Source organism: Larus michahellis, chromosome 16, assembly GCF_964199755.1.
Source record: "Larus michahellis chromosome 16, bLarMic1.1, whole genome shotgun sequence".
Taxonomy (NCBI): domain Eukaryota; kingdom Metazoa; phylum Chordata; class Aves; order Charadriiformes; family Laridae; genus Larus; species Larus michahellis.
This window is the reverse complement of record NC_133911.1, coordinates 1,444,535-1,470,315: the sequence shown is the minus strand read 5'-3', so window position 1 is coordinate 1,470,315 and position 25,781 is coordinate 1,444,535. Positions and strand designations below refer to the sequence as shown.

Genomic DNA, 25,781 nt, shown 5'->3' with positions numbered 1-25,781 from the left:
TGCTTCCTGATCCCGACCCCTCCCTGCCATGTGCCCGCTTTTCTCCGTTCCACTCGGTCTGTGCATGTGAAGGGAGATGGAGCGGACGAGGGCAGTGTTACAGGAACATGCGTGGAGAAGAAAGGAGGGGACCTGAAGATCCAGAGGAGGAAAGAGAGCAGATCTCGAATGCATCCTGCCAGTGATGGTCTGTGAGGGTGCCTGGGTGGGAGTGGAAGGGATGGGATCCTGCGTAACGGGGGTGTAGGAGGGCATCTGTGTATGCCAAGATGGAAGCAGGAAGGATCAGTGTGAGCTGTGGGGAAGAGAAGGCATCTGAACACACGTGAGTGGGGATGGAAGAGAGCTGTGCCCCCTCGGGAGGACGTGGGATGAACAGGAATCGGAGTTGGCGTCAGAGGAACCAAGGAACTCTGAGTGCTCGGAGAAGGAAGGGGAGAGGTCCTCAAAAAGAATGAATCAGCCTCCAGGGTCTCTGAGTGCGCCAGGAGGGGGATGGAGGGGATGTGAACGGGCGCAGAGGGCCATGGTGGGGATAAGGGCGGTCCCCAAGGGGCAGAGAGCAGATCTCCCAAGGGAGGGAACAGAGGATCTGTCTCTGAGGAGAAGGAAGAGGATGTGAGCACACGTAGAATCATAGACTTGTGTTGGTTGGAAGAGACCTTTAAGGTCAAGTCCAACCGTTAACCCAGCAGTGCCAAGTCACCGCTACCCCGCGTCCCTCAGCACCGCGTCTGCCCGGCTTTTAAATCCCTCCAGGGATGGCGACTCCACCACTGCCCCGGGCAGCCTGTTCCGATGCTTGACGACCCTTTCAGTGAAGAAATTGTTCCCAATATCCATCCCAAACCTCCCCTGGCGCAACTTGAGGCCGCTTCCTCTTGTCCCCTCGCCTGTTCCTTGGGAGAAGAGCCCGACCCCCCCTGGCTACCCCCTCCTTTCAGGGAGCTGTAGAGAGCCAGAAGGTCTCCCCTCAGCCCCCTTTTCTCCAGGCTGAACACCCCCAGCTCCCTCAGCCGCTCCTCACCAGACTTGTGCTCCAGACCCCTCACCAGCTCCCTCGCCCTTCTCTGGACACGCTCCAGCCCCTCAGTGTCTCTTTTGTGGTGAGGGGCCCAAAAGTGGACACAGCCCTCGCGGTGGGGCCTCGCCAGTGCCGGGTAGAGGGGGACGGTCACTGCCCCACTGCTGCTGGCCACACTGTGTTGTATTTCCAGCGGACATCTGGGAAGTTGAAGTCCCCCAGGAGAACAAGCGGTTGCGATTGTGAGGCTTCTCCCAGCTGCTCATAGAGTATTTCGTCTGCCTCTTGATCCTGGTTGGGTGGTCTATAACAGACTCCCATCATGCTGTCAGCCTGGCTGGCCTTCCCCCTGGTTCTTGCCCATAAACGCTCGGCCCTGCCATCACCATCGTCAAGCTCAGGACAACCAAAACACTCCCGAACGCGCAGGGCCGCTCCGCCGCCTCTCCTTCCTGGCCTGTCCCTTCTGAGGAGTTTACAGCCATCCGTCAGTTGAGGTTTATTCAAAACCTACTTGGCTCCAACCGCGATTCCAAAACAAGTGTGGGGGTTTTTTTTCTTCTTAAATCTGCCACGCTCTTCTGTAGCCGTGCGGAGATCCAGTGTTAAAGATATTTGCCTGCAATTTGTCTTCTTGATCTCCATTCAGGTTACTGCTTATACTCGTCTCAAAACAATTACAAATGCCCTTTTCCCAAGGCACACGGTCCCCTGCAGCTACAGGTTCTCCGCTTGTCCTACGCTCCTGAAACTTAAATTATCTTTGGGATTTTTTTATTTTCAACTTGACTCTTTTTCACCCTTCAAGTCTCCTAATCTTGTTTCTCCAGAGGGTACTGGTTCGGCCCTCGGACTGTTACCTGCGGTTGCTCTTCCATGTGGGTGGCGATGAGGTGGCAACACGCAGCCCAAGGGTAATCAAAAGAGACTTTGGGGCCTTCGGAAGGTCAATAAGGGAATTTGGGGGGCAGGCGATCTTTTCTTCTCTTCCCCCAGCTATAGGCAGTGACTCTGAAAGAAGCAGACGTGCTCAGTCCGTCAATACGTGGCTCCGTGGCTGGTGTCACTGCCACAATTTTGGATTTTTTGACAACGGGATGGCCTACACGGCACCGGGCTTGTTGGCATCGGATGGGGTTCTTTCTGCAAGGGGGAAGAGGGTGTTTGCTCCTGCGCTGGGGGGGGCTCATTGACCGAGCTTTGAACTAGGCTTGTCGGGGGAGGGGGATATTATCGGGCTTGCTCGTGACAAGCCAATGGATGACACTCCAAGATCTGAGGGATGGGTCGCTAGCGAAGGCCCTCGACCTGTTGCTCTGGGACGTGCTGGGTGCGCTGCAGCACACTCAGAGTCTGATGGAGACAAGCCAGGGGCTCCTGAGGCAATAGGAACCAGGGAGTCACAGCTGAAACACCTCGAAGGAAGACCACCTGAAGAGCAGCAGGTAGGAAATTCAGCCGCTCCGGCCGGTGAGACAGCTTCATCGGGGCGCAGCTGAGGTGCCTCTATGCAAACACACGTAGCGTGGGGAACAAGCAGGAGCAGTTAGAGACGTGCGCAGGCCTCCAGGACTATGATCTCATTGGCATCATGGAGATGTGGTGGGATGGCTCCTATGACTGGAGCGTTGGAATGGATACAGGCTCTTCAGGAAGGACAGGCAGGGGAGACGAGGAGGGGATGTTGCCCTCTATGTCAGTGAGCAGCTGGAGTGCATGGAACTCCACCTGGGGATGGATGAAGAGCCAACGGACAGCTTATGGGTCAAGATTAAAGGGAATGCAGGGGCAGGTGATGTTACAGTGGGGGTCTGCTACAGGCCACCCGCCCAGAATGACGGAGCGGATGAGGCCCTCCATAGACAGGTAGGAGCAGCATCACGTTCACAGACCCTCATGGGGGACTTCAACCACCCCAATATCTGTTGGAGTGACAATGCAGCGGGGCACAAGAAATCCAGGAAGTTCTTGGAATGCGTCGATGACCACTTTTTTCTTCAAATGGTAGAGGAGCCAACAAGGAGAGGAACTATGCTGGACCTTGACCTTACCAACAAGGAGGGGCTGGTGGGGAATGTGAAGCTCAAGGGCAGCCTTGGCTGCAGTGACCGTGAGATGGTAGAGTTTAGGATCCTTAGGGCAGCGAGGAGGGTGTGCAGCAAACTCACAGCCCTGGGCTTCAGGAGAGCAGACTTTTCCCTGAAGAGGGATCCGCTGGGTAGGGTTCCATGGGCTAAAGCCCTGGAGGGAAGAGGGGCCCAAGGAAGCTGGAGAGAATTCGAGGGTCACCTCCGAGCTCAGGAGTGATGCATCCCAACAAAGAAGAAGTCGGGCAAAAATGCCAGGAGGCCGGCGTGGATGAACAAGGAGCTCCTGGACAAGCTCAAAAGCAAAAAGGAGGCCCACGGAGGGAGGAAGCAAGGACGGGTAGCCGGGGAGGAACACAAGGAAACTGTCCCATGGCCAGGAACCAGCTTAGGCGACGAGCTAAAGCCCGTGCACGCAGAGAGGTTCTGAGCACCCGGGCCCCTGCGCCCCGCCGGCTTCTGCCCCCAGCCCCAGCCAGCGCCATATGATGTCACTGAGCCATTCATGACATCAGCACTCACGTGCACTAAGCCTGGGGCGCTGGCGCAGGCCCTACCCACCGTACTTGGTGGTGCTGGTGGAGCTGGTGCCAGTTGGTGCTGGTGCTACCGCTGTTGCTGGTGGTACTGGTGGAGGTGCTGGTGGGGCTGGTGCTGCTGGCACTGCTGCTGGAGGTGGGACACCCTGGTCAGCGGGACACCTCCTGTCTCCCCACGGCTCCCCGTCCCACATTTCCCTGCGTCGGGGACGAGCCCAGGCGTGGGGGGCTGCTCTCGCCACCGCTCGGCTCCTGGCAGCTGCTTCGCAGCCCCGAGGAGAAGGCGGAGGCGGGCGGTGCGACAGCGCTGGGCTGCTTGGCCAGGTGGAGAGGAGCAGGGAAGGAGGTGGGCCGGGAGGAGCTGCAGCCGCGGAGTACTCCGAATTCCTCGGTGAGCTGTCTGCAGGAGGAGGTCGGGCAGGAGGAGCTGCCATCATGGAGTACTCTGCCTTCCTCCATGAGCTCTCTGCATACCTGGCGGATTTCACAAAGAAGTGTAAGTGCTGCCAGAGGGATGGCGGGGAACTCGCAGACACCTTCCCGGCGTGGATGGGAGGACGCCCTGGTGCAAAGCCTTCTCGTGACTTCCATGTCCCAGCTCGCCCCCTTTTCCAAATGGGGACCCAGGCAAGGAAGCAATGGGACAGGAACCCCTCAGGGAGCGGCGTGATCCTGTCAGAAGGGAGGGCTGGGAGATCGTGGTGGTCGGAAAGGGCTGAGACCGTCCCAGGAAGCCTGACTGCATGGGATGAGGAGTCCAAGCCAGGCACGGGTAGCACACGCCTGCGCAGATGGCATGCCTGGCTGGCAGGACGTGTCCCAGAGGGGCAGCCGCGAAGAGCTTCTTGGTCTTGTGCTTCCAGCGGCTCGTATCCAGCGCCTGCTACCCCGAGACTGTCTTTCTCCCGCCCAGATGAGTGGCCTTGGCGTCACGGGAGAAGCGAGGACAATGAGAGGGACCGCAGCAGGTGCCATGAGGTGAGCGAGACCCTTGGGCCGCACCTGAGCTCACGGCCGTCTCCTCCTGGGTTTGGCTTGAGGGCGTTTCCCAGCCCAGACACAGCCCTGGCGCAGAACTGCCTCGTGCTGCCCGCGCGGGGCTGGCCCGTGGGCACCCGCTGAAGAACAGGCTCCTGCTGTTCTCACGCAAGCTCCTGGTGCGGTGTGTTTACAGCGAGCTGCCAGCAGTGGAGGAGAGCCGGGCAGAGAAACGCAGGGGAGCGGAAGAGACGGAGCGTCGTGAAGTCAAGCTCCCTGCTCTGGACGTTCCGATGGGAGCAGAAGCGGTAGGTGGTACAGGTGGACGTAGTGATGGTGTCCCGTGTAGGAAGACATGGCTCTATGGAGAGGGTATCCTCAAAGGCACCCCCTACACGCCGGAGGTGGCCACGCCATCACTCCTCCTGGCTCTTCCTTTCCCTCTGGGCAGTGACTCCATCTGTTCACACCACACTTGGCTTCCAGGTGGACCCTCCTGGTTCCCCAGCTCCTGCCCCAGGGTCTCTGCCGGGGGCACTTCTCCTCCCGGCGGGTTTCCCACGTGAGCTGGGGGACTGCAGAGAAGCGCTGGCTGCTCTACTGCTCCCTCCCAGGAGAGAGGGGGGAGACCTGGGCTCAAACGGTCCTCTTCTTCCCACCCAGGTGAGGTGGCAGTCCCACGTAGCCCAGTTGCGTCACTCCGAATCGTCGCTGCACTTCCCCCCGCTCCAAAGCACCAGGCAGGAGAGCGCCAAAGGACAGCCAGGGCAGAAGGAAGCCATCTCCTGGGGCAAGGGAGATGGGGAGGAGATGTCTCACCGCCGTTCCCGGGCAGAGAAGGGCAAAACACCATCCCCTTGGCTGGAGACACCACAACTGGAGTAAGGCGGCCGATCTGCGGGCTCATGGACGCGATTTCCCCTGAGACAGGCGTGCCCGGGCTCACCCCCGATGGCTGGTGTCTTGGCAGCCCCAGCCCGGGCGCAGGGGCCAAGGCAGGCTGCGAGAGGGCATCTGTCCCTGCCCTTGCAGCATCCGGCCACCGCGAGGAAGGCAGGTCCTGATGAACCTGGAGCTCTACAGATCCCGCCAGGAGCAGTGGAGGAGGAACGTGGAGCTCAACAGGCTGCGGGCAATGGCCCCGAAGCAGTTCCTCTGGTAAATATCTCCGAGCACGGGAGGCATTTTTCTCCCTGTCTGTCCCAACAGCTGGATGGCAGGAGAGCGAGTGTCCTGAGGCTGCACCCCCGAGTCAGAGCGGCCTTCCAGCCCCAGGGAGATGCCCACCGGCAGGAGAGGAGCAGGTGGGGACAGGGCTGGGTTCCTCCGGGCTTTGGCTCTGCCCTTCCACCCCACAGAGACTGTCCCTCCTCTGCCCAGGCGTCCACCCCCAGACACCTCGCCCACTCCCAGGTCTCAGCCCCGCGCTGAGGGGCCTGGAACCCGTGGGGTGTCTCAGGGACCACAGGAGACTCCAGGACCTGGCCTGGTGGGTGGGAGCTCTCTGCCCTCCTCTCTGCACCTCCAGCTCAACAGCTTTTGGTGCTCTCCCTTAGTGTTGCGAAGAAGATGGAGGTCCACGACCCCAGAAAAAAGCCAGAGGCCGGCGCAGCAGGACGTGGGATGAGTGCACACTCTGGCCAGGTTGCACCACGCAGACCTACACCCCGGCACTGAGGAGCGAAGACCGAGGGGTCCAGCGAAGCCCCCAGGGTCGGAGGCGTTGGGGCCGAGCGAAGGCGTGTTGGTGCCGGAGCTCCCGCTCTTGCTGCCTCCTCTGCGGCAGCAGCGCCCTGAGCGGAGCAGGGCCTTTCCAAAGGCTGTGCTCCTCCCGGAGATGCCAAATAAAGATGATGGGGGCCTGCTCCCAGCCGCGGTCACCCACCCGTGCCTGGCAGGAGGTTCCATAGCAGGGCTTTGGAAAGGGCTTTGGAGAGTTCCCCATCCCGTGCACTGGTCCGTGCTGGTGCCAAAGCAACCTGCGTGCACAGTGCTGCCCATCCCCAGCTATGAGAATGAAGAACCGCCCACTGTAGGAGAAGATCAGGTTTGAGACCATCTGAGGAACCTGAAGGTACATAAGTCCATGGGACTTGATGAAATCCATCCACGGGTCCTGAGGCAGCTGCCAGATGAAGGTGCTAAGTCGCTTTCCATTATATTTGAAAAGCCGTGGCAGTCTGGTGAAGTTCCCCCTGACTGGAAAAGGGGAAACACAACCCCCATTTTCAAAAAGGGGAAAAACCAAAGACCCGGGGAACTACAGGTCGGTCAGTCTCACCTCTGTGCCTGGCAAGATCATGGAGCAGATCCTCCTGGAATCTCTGCTGAGGCACATGGAAAATAAGGAGGTGATTGGTGACAGCCAACATGGCTTCACCAAAGGCAAATCGTGCCTGAAAAATTTGGTGGCCTTCTACAACAGTGTTACAGTGTTGGTGGATAAGGGGAGAGCAATGTGTTGTTGACCTGGGCTTATGCTGGAGAGACACGGATTCGATGGATGGACCACTCGGTGGATAAGGAACTGGCTGGATGGCTGCACTCAAAGGGTTGAGGTCAACAGCTCGATGTCCACACGGAAACCAGTGATGAGTGGTGTTCCTCAGGGGTCAGTGCTGGGACCAGTGCTGTTTAACATCGTTGTTGGAGACATGGACAGTGGGATTGAGTGCACCCTCAGCACATTTGCTGATGACACCAAGCTGTGTGGCATGGTTGACATGCTGGAGGGAAGGGATGCCATCCAGAGGGACCTGGACAGGCTGGAGAGGTGGGTCTGTGCAAACGTCATTAAGTTCAACCAGGCCAAGTGCAAGGTCCCAAGCACAAATACAGGCTGGGTGGAGAATGGCCTGAGAGCAGCCCTGAGGAGAAGGACTCGGGGGTGCTGGTGGATGAGAAGCTCAACATGAGCCATCAATGTGCGCTGGCAGCCCAGAAAGCCAACCGCATCCGGGGCTGCGTCAAAAGAAGCGTGGCCAGCAGGGCGAGGGAGGGGATTCTGCCCCTCTGCTCTGTCTGGTGAGACCCCCCCTGGAGTACCGCGTCCAGCTGTGGAGCCCTCAGCACAAGAAGGACATGGACCTGTTGGAGCGGGGCCAGAGGAGGGCCATGAAGATGCTCAGAGGGCTGCAGCACCTCTCCTATGAAGACATGTTCTGTGTGTCCTGGTTCCAGCAGGGATCGGATTAATTTTCCCCAGGCTGTGGCAGGGACACAGGTGTTCCGTCCCAGGTGAGCCACGCCCAGTCCATAGCCGGCCGGGAGAGGGGTTGGAAGTTGGCTTGGGATCGGGCTGGAGCATCCCGGGTCCGGTTGGTGGGTGGTGGTACCGTAACTGTGTTTGTATACTCCTCTGCCCGTGGTGGTGTTTTCTGGTTCCCTTTGCTGTTCTGTTAAACTGCCCTTGTCTCAACCCATGAGTTTTGCATTTTTCTGCCGATTCTCCCCACGGTGGTGGGGGGGTCGAGAGAGCGGCCGCGTGGTTCTTTGCTGCCGTCTGAGGCTGAACCACGACCCCGTGGCAAGGCTTTGGAAAGGACGGGCAGTTCCCCATCCCATGCACTGGCCCGTGCTGGCACCAAAGCAACCTGTGTATGCGCAGTGTTGCGCGTCACCAGCACCCCTGGGGGGACCCTGCACGCTCCCTCAGCCCGCTCCTGCCCACGGTGGGGGCCGAGCAGCTCGGAGGGGAGGAGAGGAGATGTGGGGCAGCAGGAAGGGGAGAGGAGGGGAGGGCGGTGCCCAGCCAGGTGGACCAAGGGCATCTGCGCCCACGGGGATGGGAACTGCAGAGGGGATCTGAGCGTGCCGGGAGGGACAGAAGGGACTCTGGGCCTCCCCGGAGGGGAAGAGAGGGCACCCGAATGCCGTGGATGGGACTGAAGGGGCTGTGAATATGAAGTAAGGGGAACGCGGAGGCTCGGAGCCCGCAGCCGGGGTCACAGAGGAGACGTGAACGGAGACCGTGGGGAATGGAGGGGCTCTGAGAGCTCCCCGAGGGAATGAAGTGCACGGCTGTGCCCTCGGGGGGGAACCGAGGCTTTCTGAACACCGGCGGGGAAAGGCGAAGGATCTGGGCACTCATGGGGTGCACGCAGATCGCACTGGGGGACACTGAAAGGCACAGCTGGGGCCTGGGCTGCCCCAAAAGGCCCACTCGGGGCTCTGGGGATCACAAAAAGGCACACCCGGGGGTCTGGGCATGCAATGAGGCACGCCAAGGGTGTGGGGTACCCCCCGAGGAACACGACTGGCAAACTGCTAAAAACGGACAAGGAGAAAGCTGAGGTACTCGACAACTTTTTTTCCTCAGTCTTTACTGGCAATCTCTCCCCCACACCTCCTCAAACGGATGGACTGCAACACCTGGACGGGGGGAGCAAAGTCCCTCCTACCTTAAGAGGAATTCAGGTTCGTGACCACCTGAAGAATCTGAACATACTGAAGTCTACAGGACCTGACGAAATGCATCCCGGAGTCCTGAGGGAACTGCGTGATTCCCGAGAGGAGGGTAGAGACCTCCTGCCCACCAGGTCAGGTCCTGGAGTCTCCTGTGGTCCCTGAGACACCCCACGGGTTCCAGGCCCCTCAGCGCGGGGCTGAGACCTGGGAGCGGGCGAGGTGTCTGGGGGTGGACGCCCGGGCAGAGGAGGGACAGTCTCTGTGGGGTGGAAGGGCAGAGCCAAAGCCCGGAGGAACCCAGCCCTGTCCCCACCTGCCCCTCTCCTGCCGGTGGCCATGTGCCTTTCCTGATACCCCTGACAAGCTCGTCCCCGAGACACGGCTTTCGGGAAGCAGGAGGGCAGGCCCAGCCACAAGCACCGTGGGAAACCTCCCCAAGGCCACGGCTTTGACCCGGCTGCAAAGGAATTAGAGGGAGCGCTGAAATCGTGCCAAACATACATGGAGAAAAGCATTAGCCAGGATCACTGTCTCATCCACGTCTCGGAGCAGGTCTTTGTGAAGAACCTCATGACCGCTCTCCTACCTCGGGCACACCAGGGTGCCGAAAGTTCTTGAAGCAACGTCCCTGCCGTTGGTCAAAGCCCACACGATGACTTTCATGGTCACCTTTGTTACCAAAGACAGGCCTCTGCTTTGTTTATAACCATATGCTAACTAAAATGGTGTCTGTTTCTGACTAACCTTCTTACTGCGTGAGAAAATAGCTAATTACTAACCACCTTACTGCGTGAGAAAATAGTCACTGAGCTGATGACAGACAGTGATAATAAGGAGACAGCCAGAAGTAGCTACTCACCAAGGAGGGGATAACGAGAAGTAACCACTTCAAGGTTCTTTTATGTGTCAAGTATGGACTCCTATACCAGTTAGGACAGAGCTGGGGCTACTTCGAGGAACGTCCGTATCATCCTCAAGAAGTCGGTAAACTTACAGCAAACGTTTACTGTCCTGAGATGACTCAATACGTTAAAAGGATAACGTCAGGAAGGGTCTCCTTACCCAAACGACCACTGAGACACTCACGCTTGCGCGGAAGCGTTTGGCCAACGCACCAGAATTTGATCCGCATGTGTGCAAAAAGGCTATTCGGTCATCCTAATGAGTACGTAGGTCTAGGTGGAGTGATGGATTAGGCAGGCAGAATGATGAGAATATTTTGTGTATAAACAATGGGTGAAATGGAGGGAGCCGGCAGGGAGGGATGGCAGCATCCCGGCCCTGGAAATAAGGGGATTGCCTCTGGGAAGCATAAAGCCATCCCTGGAGCGATAACGGATACCCCCGGACACGGAAAATAACCCCAAATCCTCACAGGGCCGCTAAGGGAACGCCTTGAGTTCCGCCTCCCGCAGCCACTTCCGCTTCCGCCGCCACTTCCGCTGCCACTTACTTCCGCTTCCGGCAAAGGCGGCTGCAATGGCGGTGCTGGCGGCCAACCCCAACAACCCCGTGGTCTTCTTTGATGTCACCATTGGGGGGCAGGTGGGACAAAGCGCTACCGCAGCCCCCGTCCCCGACACCGCCCCCGGCCCCGGCAGGGGCCGGGGGCGGTGTCGGGGACGGCGGCTGCGGGGGAGCAGCGGGAGGGGCCTGTGGGGGGGCACTGAGGGGGGGCTTGTGGGGGGGCACTGAAGTGTGTGTGGGGGGAAACACCGGGAGGAGCCTGCGGCGGAGCACAGGGGACTAGGGTGGTGGTAGGGGAGCCCGGGGGGGACCTGTGGGGAAGGTCTGAAGGAGGGGGGAGTGGGGGGGGAGCAATGAGGGGGGTTTGTAGGGGAGCCCCGGGCCGGGGGCGGGGGGTTATGGGGTAGGGAAGCACTGCGGGGGGGCTTGCAGGGAAGCACTGAAGGCGGGGGGAGCACTGAAAGGGGAGGTGTTGGGGGAGGGAAGCGCCGGGTAGGGAGAAATGGGGGGTGGGAGAGCACCGGGGTGGGGCTTGCAGGGAAGCGCTGAAGAGTTGGGGGGGGACCAGCGGGAGGGCCCTGCGGCGGAGTACTGAAGAAGGGGGGCTGGTAGGGGAGCACCGAGGTGGGGTGTGGGGTGGGAGAGCACCGGGGGGGGGCTTGCAGGGGAGCACTGAAGAGGGGGAACATCAGGAGGGGGCTGCGGCGGAGCACTGAAGGGTGTGTGGGGGGGAGCACCCGGGGGACTTGCAGGGGAGCGCCGAAGGGCGTGTGTGGGGGGCGACACCGGGAGGGAGGTTCAGCAGAGCACTGAAAGGGGTTGGGAGAGCACTGGGGGGGGGGGGGGGCTTGCAGGGGAGCACTGAACGGGGGGAAACACTGTGTGGGGCCTGTGGTGGAGCACTGAAGGAGGAGGGGTACAGGGGGAGCACGGGGGAGTGGGAGAGCACTGGGGGGAGCTTGCAGGGAAGCACTGAAGGGTTGGGGGGGGAACACCGGGAGGGGCCTGCGGCAGAGCACTGAAGAAGGGGGGGTGGTGGTAGGGGAGCACCAGGGGGTGGTGTGGGGTAGGGGAACATCGGGGGGTGCTTGCAGGGAAGCACTGAAGGGCTGGGGGGGGGGAACACTGGGAGGGACCTGCGGAGGAGCACTGAAGGGGGTTGAGGCAGGGAGCACCGGGGGTACTTGCAGGGGAGCACTGAAGGGGGGTGGTGGTAGGGGAGCACCCAGGGATGCATGGAGCTGGGGAAGGGGGGGTCTTGCAGTGGTGCTCCAGGAGGGGTTTTGCAGGGATGGGGGGGCTTTGCAGGAGGTTGAGTTTGTGTGGGAGTGAGCTGGGGGTGGTGGGGCGTAGGGGAGCACCCAGGGGTGTACGGAGCTGGGGGAGGGGAGGTTTGCAGGGGTACTCAGGGAGGGGTGTAGCAGGGCTGGGGGTGGTTGCAGGAGGACGAATTTGGGTGGGAGTTGCCTGGGAGGGGAGGCTGGCGTGTGTGTGTTCTGGGCCTGGAGGGTTGATGTGGGCGCTGTCTCCCCCAGGAGGTCGGCCGCATGAAGATCGAGCTGTTTGCCGATGTTGTACCCAAAACGGCGGAGAACTTCAGGTAAGGAGCAGGCAGTGGTCCTGCAACGCGGCCTGGACCAGGGCTGTGAAGGCTTTACGGTGCAGGAATGTCTCTGATGGCAGAGTGACTGCCTGCCCCCCAGAACCGCTGCACCTGCTTTGCTCCACTCGCCGTTCCGAGGAAGATGTGACTCTGCCCCAGTCCACTGGGGCAGCCCGTCTGGCTGGAAGCTGAAGGACTCCAGTCCCTCTGTGGAGCTTCTGATACGCTCGGTGCATTTATCAAAGGCAGTACCTTAATGTCATGGTAGAGTTCTCTGCTGCTGGCTGAAGGATGTACCACTTGGACATTCCACTTCCATGGGAGAAACGGGTGTATCTTGTTCTCTGTGAAACGCGGTGCCTGCCCTACATTCAGTCTTTTAGAACCTCGGTGTTAAACGTCCGACCTCCTCAACTGCAGAACATTTTCAAATGGGAGTGGGGGGGAGTTATTGCTGGTTCCCGTTCCACTGGGCATAGCCCCGATGCAGGGAGGAAAGCCCTGCACAGCACTCGGTGCATATTTGCTGAATGCAGCCCTCCGTGTCCTCGGAGTTCAGGTGTGCCTCACACTCTGCTCTTTTTTGTTTTCCAGGCAGTTTTGTACGGGTGAATTCAGGTAAGTGGCTTATAGTGTCCTTTTAAGTAGCCTACTCAGAGAAACAAGGCTGGGTGAGTAGGAAGAAGGCTCACTTGGAAGTTTTTCTTACTATACCAATACAAAATGAAAGAGTTACAGAAGTCTGCTCTCATGAAATCGTGACAGGCTCGGTCAGCCATGGAGATGGCGGACTTTTCCTTTTTCGGCATGATTTTGTTCATGCTCAGGCTGCTCTAAAAAGCCCTGCCTGGAAATCCCACCTGCTCATGCTGCAAATTGCAGCAGGATCCATTAAGATGATGGGATGGGGGTTGTAGGGAACCGTGTCATTTAATGCGCAGAGCCCACTCGAGGTTTGCCTTGGCCTCTGATAGCACCAGCTGGGAGCCGGGTGAGTTGGATGGTTGTGTATCAAGGCAGCTACTAATGTATAAGGCAACCTTTGGGGGCTCTGGACTCCTGGGAGAGCTTTGTGTGGGGATATCCAGTAAGCTGCAATGATTTTCCTTTTTATTTCCTTCCAGGAAAGATGGTGTCCCTATAGGTTATAAAGGAAGCACTTTCCACAGGTAATTCTTCCGCGTTTGTTTAGGCATTTGAATCGCGGTCTGAGCTCGGTGTGGTTTTGAGACCTGCCTCAAAGGCATTAATTGTCTGGGAGGCATTTGTGGGTCATGGCCGATAGCGTCCCTCTGTGGGTTTGGGGGTGCTGCCCGATGTGTACGCTGGGGGCGCTGGGAGGGATCCCCCGTTCCTGCTGTGCCAGGTCAGAGATCATCGCCTGGCATCTGTCACCTAATCTCTATCCCTGGTCAAACAGCAACGGGTCCCAAATTACCTGATAGCAACCAGTCGTTAATATTTATTATTATAAATATTTATTATTAATATTTAATATTTATTCTAGAGTTTAGACTGTAGCATTCATAGAACCTGATAACTTTTGTCGTGCTGCAAGGCAGAACTTCTTTTTATCGCGTATTGAGCTTCTTTGGGCATTTTTCTACTGAGAACTAAGTATTGTTTTACTTCTTTAGGGTAATAAAGGATTTCATGATCCAAGGAGGTGACTTTGTAAACGTACGTACTTTTATACTCCTTTTATACTTTTCCTACCTGGTATAATATGCAACTGTTTCCAAGGGTTCGTGCTGGTTTATGGGGATCTGTTGGCTCTCTTTTGAGGTACCCAGTAGTAACCGGAGGTTTCCTCCCAGCGTTGCTGCCATCTTACTGCAACTGACTGTAATGTACTTGAAAACAAATCTGGAGTCTTCGGTGAACGTACCTTCTCCTTCCCAAAATATTTCCTCTCTAAAAAAGCATGGCAGCACAGCTAGAGGCTTTTCAAACTTGCAAAGATTTATTTTTTTTTTTCGCCCTGTTGTCCTTCCTCCTTCTCCTGTCCCCCCCCAAAACAAGAAACCCTGCGAATTCCTATCAGCTTTGTGCAGGGAGACCCTAAGTACAGAACCAAGCATCTAGAGCAAGAGGTAGTTTAAATCAAAATTAATTTTTTGTTCGTGAATTGTCTCAAAATAGAAAAGACTCGGTGCCCGCAGTGGTGGTCATGCGCTGACTTGGGGATAAGCAGAGTACGTGGGGACGGCTGGAGGACCACAGGGTCTCTTTGCTGTCCTAGGACCCAGTAAAACTATTTCATTTCTGGAAGTATTTCAAAAGATGAGGGGGGTGATAAAGCTTTTTTTTTAATCCAGAATTTCTAAAACTTGGTTGTATGAAAGTCACCGAGAGAACTGACTGCGCAGGGGGTGGCTCAGCCACACCAGACTTTTAGGTAGTCGCTAACTGTGATGCTGCTCAGATGTCCCGGTGGGCTTTATGGCTGCCACTGACGCTCAACAAGCACTGCAGGTTGCAGCGGTATTTGTCATTTATAAATTCCGTTTATTACAAAGCCACTTGGGGAGCAAGAACAGTCGCGCTGACCACTAAGGGAGGGTATATGTTCCTGCCTCAGAGCCGACAGTTGAAGTAAACCGCAGAGAGTAGGAGGAAAAGAAGCAAGGGCGAGGCAAGCAGAGCAACAGATGTGGCACTACACACGGTTTATTACTGGCATCTTATTTCCCTGTTAAGTTTGGCCTAATAAATAAAGTACATGTTAAGTAGGAAGGCAAGGGAGGGAGACAGGTTGCAGCAAGGCAGAAGAAATGGGGCTAAAGTGACACAGAGAAAATCAACATAGAAAGGGAAATTACTGGCAGGATAGTAAAATTAACTGACTGCGCCAGAGGTACCCGTTTGCGTTGCTTCTGCAGCTTTCCCTGCAGCCTTCCTCACTGCAGCGTCTTTGAGGCCGTTCTTTTGAAAGGTCCCTGCTCAGTCCTCTTGGGACTGTACAGGAGTGTCCCTGCAATGCTGGACCAAAGGGCAGGGTGGCCCTTCAGCAGCCCCGCGGGTTGTGTGTCTTACGCGAAGCACGTGTCAGGCTTCTGCGAAGTTATAAACTCCTGAGCAGTCAAAGCTTGCAGTCTGCAGCGGTTGTGGGCCGCGCTGCTTTAATGCAGAAGTGTCTTGAGATCTGAGTGGTAAGGCTTGTAGTAAGTACCAGATGTCTCAACTTGGTATAGAAAGTACAGCAAAACCCAGAAGCCTTGTATTTTAGAAACCGTCCTTGCTGAACAGAGAGATCACTTCCCTGTTTCCAGTAGTCACGGAAAATAAGGTGAAATAAGTAAGCGTTACCATCAGCCGACTTCCCACACAACCGCTTCTGCTTTCCTTGTCACACCAGCCCATGCTTCTACATCCCTCTCCCTTTTCCTGCCAAGTCCGGGTGGGTCCATACCAAGGAATCTTGTCTCCATCTCTCTCTGGGAGGCTTGGGCTTAGTCCTTACCATCTCCCTGGGTTTCTGCCAACGTATGGACGGCAAACGACGTTCTGTGTAGTTAGAAACCAGTCACTGTCTCTCTTCGGAAACAAAGCATGGAATGCGCTCGCTGCTGGTGTGTATAAATGGCAGTACAGCGTCCGTTCTAGGCTGAGCTTAACCCTGTCCTTTTGCTTGGGGATTTTAAATGTAATTTTTAAACGGAATCGTTGTGTAGGAATTGCTACAGAGCAAATGCTGTGGCTGACGGGGCGCCTCTCTCGTGCAGGGAGACGGCACTGGAGTAGCCAGTATATATAGGGGTCCTTTTGCGGATGAAAACTTCAAACTGAAACACTCTGCTCCTGGGCTGCTCTCTATGGTGAGTATAAAATAACGACATTATAAGACTAAAAAGCTTTTAGTACTTTCTCTGTGCCCTTTTCCTAAGCGTATATGGTTTTTGCCAAGCAACAGGAATCTCCACCATTGCACCCAAGGTCTGAAAGACCGGCTTTGTAACGGCTAGTCAGAAGGCTACTCGTGTTAATGCGCTGAGTAACGCGGGAGTCCTGATCCTGCAGCATCCTTTCTCTTTTACCTGCTGGAGTGCTGGGCAGGCTTTCTTTGACCAGCGCTCAGGGTAGCTCGATTCTTACAGTTTTCATACGGTGGCAAGTGGTGGGTTGTTTGTTTTTTGGTGTGTTTTTTTTTTTTTTTTTTTTTTCCCTTCCCTGGTCAGACACTGACCTCAACCAGGATGAAACAAAGAGATTTGGGAGTTCCAAAGCCGTAGCGGCGTTACCGTGGTATCTTTTATAACATATGCTTCCTGTTCGACGTTGTAGGAAAAACTGCAACTTTTGCACCTTGCCTGGTGGGAACAGTACACCGACTTTTGCAATAGAAAGCCAGCGCTTCAGCGTTCCCATCCACAGCTGCTGCTTCCCCAGCTCTTCCAGCTGCCCTGCCCTTAAAACCACTTGCTTTGGGCATTCGCCATTTGGATTAGTTATTCATCCAGCTCAAAACGTGGCCCAAAAAGAGGTGTCATGACACAGCTAGGCACCCAGTGGACCATAGGGAGGGAGAAGGGATCCCACGCTGGCACTGCCAGCCTTGTGTTAAAGTGGCCTGGCTCTGGAGTCGTTCTGCTGGGCCAAACCATGGTCCATCCCAGCTGGATCCTTCCAAAGCTGGCTAGCAATGAGTAAAGGATCCAATGTGACAGCTGCAAAACTTGCCCAGTTCATTTCTCAGCACAGAAATATGCTTTAGTACCTCCTCGTTGTCAGAAGAGCTTTGAAAAATTGAAATGGACTTCAGCATTACAGAGATGTTTTCTTAGCAGAGCGCAAATGCTCTGGGTGTTGCGCTTGGGCGTGAATTAAATTTCACATCTTTGTGACGCCATACCTGTGAACCCCGTGCCAGTACGATCGTTGCCTTTCTCATCCTGATCATCAGAACAGACATTTTTTATATTCTGAGGAAACCTTCCAAATAGCAGAAATCGGCTGCTTTTTTTTCGGCCCTGGATTCCTGGCTTTCAGTTTTCCCTGGGACAATACTGCAGCAGTAAGCACTCATGGCCAAAGATTTTTGCCTTTTTTCAGGAGCATGCTCCTGAGCCCGGATTTCAGCACAGTCTTGTGCTGAACGTGCTTTCGTATAACGAAAAGTTGGTGACGTGGGTCTTGTGCTCGCTGGCATGACCAGACCTGGCGGTGTGCCACGTCCCAGCCCGGGGACACTCTCCTGCAGGTGTATATTTTGCTTCCTTTGGTTTGTGTAGCGATAAGGTAATAATAAGCCGGGCTGCGTCTAGAGCGACAGCTCTTCCCTGTGATGAGATGCGCCTGCCTTCAGTTTGGGGAAGTCTTTCATGATACGCTTTCTGTATTTTGCCATTCTCAACCCCCAGGCAAACAGCGGTCCGAGTACCAACGGCTGCCAGTTTTTCATTACGTGCTCCAAATGTGACTGGTTGGATGGAAAACACGTTGTGTTTGGTGAGTACCTGCAGCGGGGGCCCGGCTTACCAGCTCACGGACACTCCCGGTGGCGCAGCTGCTAAAATAGCCGTGGACTGCTGCTAAAATAGCCGTGGACTGCTGCTTCTTCCCCCCTCGCCTGTGCTAGGGGAGGGATCTGTGCAGCCAGCACCTGAGGTGGATGGCTGTTGAAGTGAACCAGGTCTTTTCGCAGGTTAGCTTTAGATCAGTTCCTTGATCACGCTACGACATAAATCCTTGTGCCAGTGCAGAAGGGACAGATGGGTGAAGGGATGCCTTTCTTCTGCAGTCTCGGAGAGGACTGAGCTTTCAGTGGAGTTTTTAGCTACTTTAGATACTATGGGGAGACCTTATAATGGCCTCCCAGTAACTGATGGGGGCTTACAGGAGAGATGGGGAGGGACTTTTGATCAGGGAGTGTAGCGATAGGACGAGGGAGAATGGTTTTAAACTGAAAGAGGGGAGATTTAGATGAGATATTGGGAAGAAATTCTTTGCTGTGAGGGTGGTGAGCCCCTGGCCCAGGTTGCCCAGAGAAGCTGTGGCTGCCCCATCCCTGGAGGGCTTCAAGGCCAGGTTGGATGGGGCTTGGAGCAACCTGGGCTGGTGGGAGGTGTCCCTGCCGGGGGCAGGGGGTGGCACTGGGTGGGCTTTAAGGTCCCTTCCAACCCAAACCATTCTGTGATTCTATGATAGTGATTCTATGAAACCCCATCCGCGAACTTTTCCCACCTGCCGCTTGAGCTGTAGGATTTCAAGGCTGGCCTTTGAGCTGATCTCCTGCTGAATACTTCCTCTGATTCTTAAGTAACGCTGATATTGTTAATTGCTGGTTCTGCATCATTACAGAGGGTGTGTTGGTGGGTGGTTCATGCTGTCTTTTAGCGCAGCTAGTGGAGGCAGGTCTCAAAACCTGCACTTCTACACACGCCACCCCTGCGATGGGAAAATGCACTTAATCTGTTCAGAATGTGGAAAATGTTTAAAGGGGGATTGTTTCCTGTATCAGGTTAAAGATCAGTAATAAAAACCTGAAGTGCCCAATAGCTGTACGCTGCACGAGACTTTTCAGAAGGAACAAAAATGCACATACCTGTGATGGGGGGGGGAGCAAAGGTGAAAACCAGCCGCATTGAAGTGGGTACATTTTCTCATTCTAGGTAAAATTGTCGATGGGCTGTTGGTCATGAGAAAAATTGAAGTAAGTTGAATTTGCCTATTTCCCTATTTGCCTACGTCCACGTTGGAAAGTCACGTAGAGGATTAACAAGGGTTGTTCTATTCTCTCCTGCTGTCTGTTTACAGGATAACAGGGGAATATCAGGGTTGATAACTCGCATTATCGGATGTCATTGTTATAAAATAACAGGAAATCTGTTGAGGCAAAGGCTGTCATGTAGATTGACTTTAGAAATGCTGTGCTCTCGTGGCTGCTGGTTGGTCTTTGAGTGGGGATTGTGTTCTTGTGGCTTTATTTGCAATGCTTTGCATTTGTTCAGGAAGCTGAATTGAAAAGCTCTTCCATCAGCAACTCAGACAAGAGCGTAAAGCAGATCACTTCTGTGCCACTGCCTGGGATTATTCAGTGGGTGCTAAATCATCAGTTCTGCTGATCCATGATCAGCAAGTTCAACGAGAAAAATTAAACGGACCTTCTGAAGGGCTTCCAGGAGCTGGAGATAAATACGCCCAGGGGTGGTGGTTGCTACCGACGTTGTGACTGGGTGTCATGGCAGGATAACGAGTAGATTTAACAAATGGTGGCGTGTTCTTTGAGAGAGCCAACGCTACTTCGTGGCACGCGCGTGGGATAACGTGCGCAAGGGCCTCTGCCGCCAGAGGGTCCATAAAGTGGGACAAACATAGAGCTGACAACTGTTTCAACTGAGAAAAGGTCGCGTGTAATGAATGGTACAGCATGATGCGATCCGGGTGTTGGTAGCCCTCTTTGCCAGAAGCACCGGTGGAAGGGTTGTGCTGTGCCCGCTTTGTGCAGCGCGGCGGTGAGGGGAAATGAAAGGAAATAATTAAGAGACTCATGAAAGAGCAGCCGAGTCCAGCAGAACGAGACGTTCAGAAGGAGGGTTGCTTTGCGACTATCTCTTATTCGGATTCCCCTTCTGCACAAATGCAAGTTTGCTTTGCCTGTGTCGGCTGCAATTAGTAACATTAAAAGATTTAAGCCAGAGCAGCCTCAAGTGACATGACGCCTGCTGTATCTCATGAGGAGCTCTCCAGTTCTTGCTCTGTTCCTTCCCTCCCGTTGGAAGGATCGGGGTCTGGTCTGTATCCCAAACCTCTGCGCGCAGAGAGAGTTCACCCGCTCACGGCCGGCTCCGTTGCCAAAACGCTTCTCTGTTACTGGGAGCTGTGTCTGGATTTCCTGGTGCCTGATGTTGCATGGACACCTCTTAGCCAGTCTTCAAGTGCCCATCGCTCCCTGGATTTGCCGCACTTTTGTAACGTTTAATGTTCTGTATTTGTTTGTCCCCAGAATGTGCCTACGGGTCCGAATAACAAACCCAAGCTGCCAGTTGTGATCTCTCAGTGTGGGGAAATGTAAAGCAATGAAAGAAACGCGGTAAGTCTCGGTCTTCCCGGGCACCCATTGCAGTTGAACTCAGGGCTGCTCTGCTCCTTGCTTTTCTCTTGCCTTATTTTCCCATTCACTGGAGGCTGCAGAGCGCTGACTCAGCTCCGTGAAACGCCAGAAAATGCTTCTCTAACAGCGTTAGGTTTTTTGCCAGCTTAACTCTTTGAACTGGCTTCCCTCTGAGCTACACGAGCACCAATGGCGGCGCTTGAGGGATAAGAGTTTGCAGCTGCAGTCAAGGGGGAGAGGGGATGTGGGAGCTGTGCCGGGGATGGGGTTCGGCTGCCTTGAGACCTCGGCTTTAGAAACCAGTGGATGAAAGGGAACTGCGGCAGGAATCCAGCTGGAATACCCATCTGGGGGCGTGGGGGGCTTCACTTTGACCTGCAGGTTGGTGAACTCTCCTGTCCCTACGGAAAACAGAGCATCCCTGTGGGGGGCAGGCAGGGATCAAGAAGAGAAGAGGAGGAAGAGAGGACTTGAGCCTCCTCGCTCAGTACAGCCGTAGGACTGCCACCACTGAAGGGCCGAGGAATTATCATGTTACATAGTCTTACCTTAACTCAGAAAAATACTGCTGCTTTTTCCAGCATTTACTCTTATTTCAGGCTTCGTTTTGGTTAAACCAATAGGCTCAAGACAGAGCTCAGGCTAACGTACAGTATTCTGTTTCCATTTGTCCGCCCACTTCACCGTAAAAAAAAAAAAAACCCACAAGCATTTAAACAAATCTGTCTGGATTTCAATGTGTCAGGCTGCAGCTTGTCAAAAATCTGCTGTATTAGCCTTTTGGTTGCTGATTTCTTCAAATTTCAGCAGGCGGGCAGGCACTGACAAAAAGCAAATCCCCCCCAGTTGGTGACCTTCCATTAAACGATATCCAGAGACATCTGGAATTGCCCACGAAGACGCGTCCCCGCTTCCGTAATAAAGTCTTTCAGATCTGCAGCGCTTCAGGCTCTTGGGAGCTCCTCCTATTTGATGAAGTGACAAGAGGGAATGTGATGGTTCTCCCATTTCCCTGGTACTTCTGGTGGCATTTCTGGGCTTTTGAAGGTAGAGACAACCTTGTTACCAGGCTTTCTTGCAGGAGGGCAGAGCCGCGCTGATGGGTCAGGTCCCCTTTAGGGTTGTCCTCAGGCCCAGACTTGCTGATCGTTTCTTTTTTGGAGCAGATGATCTCCGGCCAATATCCAACTGGAGACTGGAAGCTTTTCATTTCTAGGTACGAGGCTGGTGCCACCTTGTTTATTTCCCAGCCAAGGTCTTAGGAACTGCCTTTCTGCACCCTGCTGCCTCTCAGCTGCCTGTAGACAAGAACGGCATTTGTCTCGCCCGACTTCAGACAGCTAAATCCGTTACTTGTCCAGATCCTTTAACATCAGCCAGGAGAAATGGGCGCTGTTGGGTTTAAGCCCAGAGGTAGGGGCAGATGCCAGGCGTGGAGACCCAGCAGGACTCCCGAGTTCTCTAGCTCAGGCTTGGCGTGAGGTAGCGCGTGCAGCAAGTAGCGCTCACTTGAAAATCGCTGTAGCAGCACCCAGTGTCACTGCACAGTCCTGCTTGGTGTAGGGTGAGTCGGGAATGGCTGTCCGGCATCGCGGACCTCTTTCTTCTTCCTTTCAGTGCTCCTTCACCAGTGGTTAGGCCTGTGCTGGCTCCACGCAGTTCCAGCTCCAGCCAGTTGTCCCACTGCCCCAGTCCTCTCTGCAGGCCAGATCCATGCTCTCGACATTCTCCTGAAATTATTTAATAATTGGCGCCTATCTTTTCTTTTTTTAACGTTTTGGAATGTAAATAAAGGATTTTGTTAAATATGCGTGCAGTGCACATCAGTTAACGTGCCTGGGGACAGATTCTTCTTCAGGTGAGAAGGGCTATAGCATCTTCAGCAGCGCGCGTTATCCCTGACTGGTTCAGCAGGGAACAATTCTGTGGTCCTGTGCCTGGTACTGGGGGGCGTTGCTGCTGGGCGTTTGCAAAATGGGAAAGAAGGGCGGAAAGGAGCGTGGCAGTGCCGTGCTCCACCAGCTCCTTACTCGGCAGGTAAATACGGCTGCCTGGAGAGAGGTTCTTGGCATCTTGGGAATCTCCAGAACCTTTCTACGCGCAGCCTTGTTGAAGCACAAGAAATCGGCACGGCGCGGAATTCCAGTAACGTGAGTTTGCTGGGCTCTGAGGCGAGTTACGTTGTAAAGGAGCGTTTGTAAAACCTCCCCTGGCACATCGCGGCGCTGGGCCGTGGGGCTGTTAACGTGCCGCGGGTGCTGCAAGGGCGTTGGAGCAGGGCTTTGGGCTGGGAGGCAGAGAATGATTAAGCTGCAGAAATAGAGATCAGGGCTCCTTATCCTGCATGGTCACAGAGAGCGCAGGTGAGGCTGCAGGTTGGTGGAAAAACTGACTTTCTTCTCCCAGCCTAGGGCTGCAAGCTCACCTGCCTGCTGGGGGGCAATAAACTACCCCTCGGGGGGGCTGGGCTGTGCAGGGTGAGGCTTCTCATGCGGTAGATTAAACGTAAAAGAGTTGGGACAAAGTCTGTTGTGTCGCGTGCAGGCGCTTCACCCCATCCGGGTGCGTCCCGTCGCTCCCCGGGCAGCAGGAGCGGGTTGTGTGGGGCTGGCTGGGGGAGGTGCAGCTGGTGTGTTACCCAGCGCTAGAGAGCGAGCGCTGACGGCCTGGAGGACGGATCCTGCAGGCTCTGGCTTTGGTCTGCTCTTTTATCTCGTGGCCGTTTAAAGTTCTTGAAGCAGGCTCTGGCTGTCAGGATTTCCAGGTCCCCGTTCGTGGGATCGCACAGCTGCTGAAGACGCTCGTGCTCATTTCTCTCCAGCCTGAGGCATCTCATCGTCTCGGACCTGCGGAACATCAGATGATGAAAGAAACCCAAGGCATCCCATCCCTGTCCTCTCCAGCCCCAAAAAGACTTTGCAGAGGGCTCTCTCCTGTGAGATGAGGGTTGAAGATTCCCAGTAGGGAGAGGAAAACTGGACCCGGATGACAGCTGCGAGACGGAGATGACCAAAAAGGGACAAACTCAGCTGCTGTCCTGCTCAGGAAATGTGTCCAGATGCTCCTTCCCTATGGGGTTTCGGCAGGAGCTTGGCTCCGGGCGGCCCGGGGGAGCTGTGCCTGCCAGCCGCAGTGCTGAGCTTTGCGGTTCCGGCTCCAGCTACCCAAATTCCCTGTACTTTTTCGCCAGGGAAACCAGCTTATCTCCGGGTCCAGGCTCAGCAACGCTTTCTCAGCCTGATGTATTGGTGTCACTGCGATCAGCTAGTCTCACTGCCCACGTAGCGGGGGTCACGGAGCTTCTCCAAATTAATTAACGGCGGCAAATCCCTTACAACCCCTTTGAAAGTTGTTCGAATGCCTAATTATATCCCATTACAGGTCCCTACTCGACACTGAATGTGCAGAGTTTCAGCTTTCCAGCTTATGTATCTTGCTGTTCCTTATCTGCTGGCTGAAAGTTTTCTCAGAGACCGTGGTTTTGGGTTTAATTCCCCTGGGATGAAGTCCCCCTTGAGTTACGTTGATTGCAGCCAGTCCTGAAAGCTCTTCCTGTGGGGCAGGTGATGGATCTTCTCTCTCTGAGCTCCAGCATCTTCATCCAGCTGTGGATACTGCAACTGGAGATGGCGTTTCTGATTGCCTCTGTATTCATCTGAGGATCAGATTAGCCTCTGGGCCCTGCAGTGTTACCCCCACCCCCCCCCACCCCCCCCCAAAAAAAAAAGACTGCCGTGTCATGAACTATGGTCTGTTCCATCACGTGGACCATGTTTTCTTCTGTAGGTGCATAGACCTGACGTCCTCACAGGCTTCATGACTGAAACGTGAAGTTTTCTGCCCAGTTTTCTCCCTCTAGGGTCTCTCACACAGTGGATTCCCTATTTGACATTATATTTTAAGGTTTATTTTTTCAATGGACTCACTGAGCATCATCCAGTTTCGAGATCATTCTAGTTTCTTTATCAAGGTCATAATCCTGATGCAGATCCCTTGCGGGATTGTATTATTGTTCTAAAGTCCTTTCCTTCATTAGCTGAGTTGGAGATCTCATGGAAGAGATATTTCCCCTTCTGCTCTGCTCTGGTGAGACCTCACCTGGAGCTCCCAACAGCAGAAGGACACGGAGCTGTTGGAGGGGGTCCAGAGGAGGTCCCGGAAATGCTGGGAGGGCTGGAGCCCCTCTGCTGTGGGGACAGGCTGAGAGAGCTGGGGGTGTTCAGCCTGGAGAAGAGAAGGCTCCGGGGAGACCTTCCAGCCCCTTCCAGTCCCTAAAGGGGCTCCAGGAAAGCTGGGGAGGGACTCTGGAGCAGGGAGGGGAGCCATGGGACGAGGGGGAAGGGTTTTAAATTGCAAGAGGGGAGATTTAGATGAGATATCGGGAAGAATTTTTTCACTCTGAGGGTGGTGAGCCCCTGGCCCGGGTTGCCCAGAGAAGCTGTGGCTGCCCCATCCCTGGAGGGGTTCAAGGCCAGGTTGGACGGGGCTTGGAGCAACCTGGGCTGGTGGGAGGTGTCCCTGCCCAGGGCAGGGGGTGGCGCTGGGAGGGCTTTAAAGGTCCCTTCCAACCCCAACCGTTCTGTGATACCAAGATAGCTTTACGCAGCCTCTGTTGGTAGTGGTGGTGGGTTCACCTCAGCCCCATCTAGCCCCTGACCTGGCCGTGGTGTAATGTGGGGAACTGGGTCCCTGGCTTCCGTTCTTCACGCTGGGATGGGGGAAATGGCGGTAATTTGTGGGGGATGCTGGAAGGGCTGATCCCAAGGGGGATTCATGTTGGTCGCAAAGATGGTGGAGCGATAGGTCGGCTCCCAGTGACCTTCTGGGTGGTTGCTGGTGACTTTTCCCTCCTCTTTCCCCGGTAGGTACCGCACAGCCAAGGGCAGGGCGGTGACTCTGTGGCCAACAACCACGTTTTCCAAGTGCCCAAGGAAAATAAGTTGGTGGAGGAGGACGCTGGGTTTCCCCTGCGCCTTCCCTCGGGGGAATCCAGCCGAGATCTTCTTGGGTCTCTCCGAGGCGCCGCAAGGTGAAGACGTAGGGGATGAAGAACCCAGCGGTGACGGCTTCCCGCCTGCCTGGGCGTGAAGGGTACGGGCGTTGCCCCGCGGCCCCCCCGGCTCCACCGGGAAGGGCGGGATGCTGAGGAAAAGCCTAGAGACCGGCCCGTTCAGAGCCCTCTGACCCGGGGCCCAACGAGGCGGCGGGTGCAATCAGCGGAGCGGCACCGGCGCGGGCGGTGGGACGGGAGCGGCCCGCCCACCATGGCCCGTCCCCGTCCCCTCCTCGCCTGGGGGACACGGGGCTGGGGCCTCCGCCGGGCCCGGCTGCCCCTTCTCCTGGGGGTGATTACACGGCATGTAATTAATCGTTTTAAGTAGCTCCGCCATGTCTCCCGGTCCCGCGTTTCCCGCCGTTAATTAACGCTCACAGGCTCCTCCTTTCTGATGATGGCTTTTCTTAACGGGAACACGTCTACCGGGGCCCGCCCGCCCGCAGCGTGGCTCTGCCCCGTGTCCTTAAACCGAGGGGAAACGCCGCCAGCGCAGCCGTTGGTCCGGGTCCCGGTAATAGCGGGTCGGGGGCGGCCGCTCGGCCAGGGTGAAGGGGACGGGAGGGACTG

The 25,781-nt window shown here is 55.6% G+C and overlaps 1 protein-coding gene across 2 annotated transcripts; it reads left to right on the top strand.

Annotated features, from left to right (window-relative positions):
* Positions 1-10,464: 10,464 nt before the first annotated feature.
* PPIH (peptidylprolyl isomerase H) lies at positions 10,465-25,599 on the top strand. 2 transcript variants are annotated; one of them, XM_074560665.1, is made up of 10 exons: positions 10,465-10,580; positions 12,038-12,102; positions 12,700-12,723; positions 13,230-13,274; positions 13,743-13,785; positions 15,831-15,923; positions 17,466-17,553; positions 18,717-18,757; positions 20,051-20,137; positions 25,024-25,599. In XM_074560665.1, the coding sequence occupies exons 1-9, from the start codon at positions 10,515-10,517 to the stop codon at positions 20,117-20,119; spliced, it is 534 nt and encodes a 177-aa protein (XP_074416766.1). In that variant the 5' UTR covers positions 10,465-10,514; the 3' UTR covers positions 20,120-20,137; positions 25,024-25,599. The 2 variants fall into 2 exon arrangements, with proteins under 2 accessions (XP_074416766.1, XP_074416765.1); XM_074560664.1 differs by lacking the exon at positions 25,024-25,599 and adding an exon at positions 21,776-21,968.
* Positions 25,600-25,781: the final 182 nt, after the last annotated feature.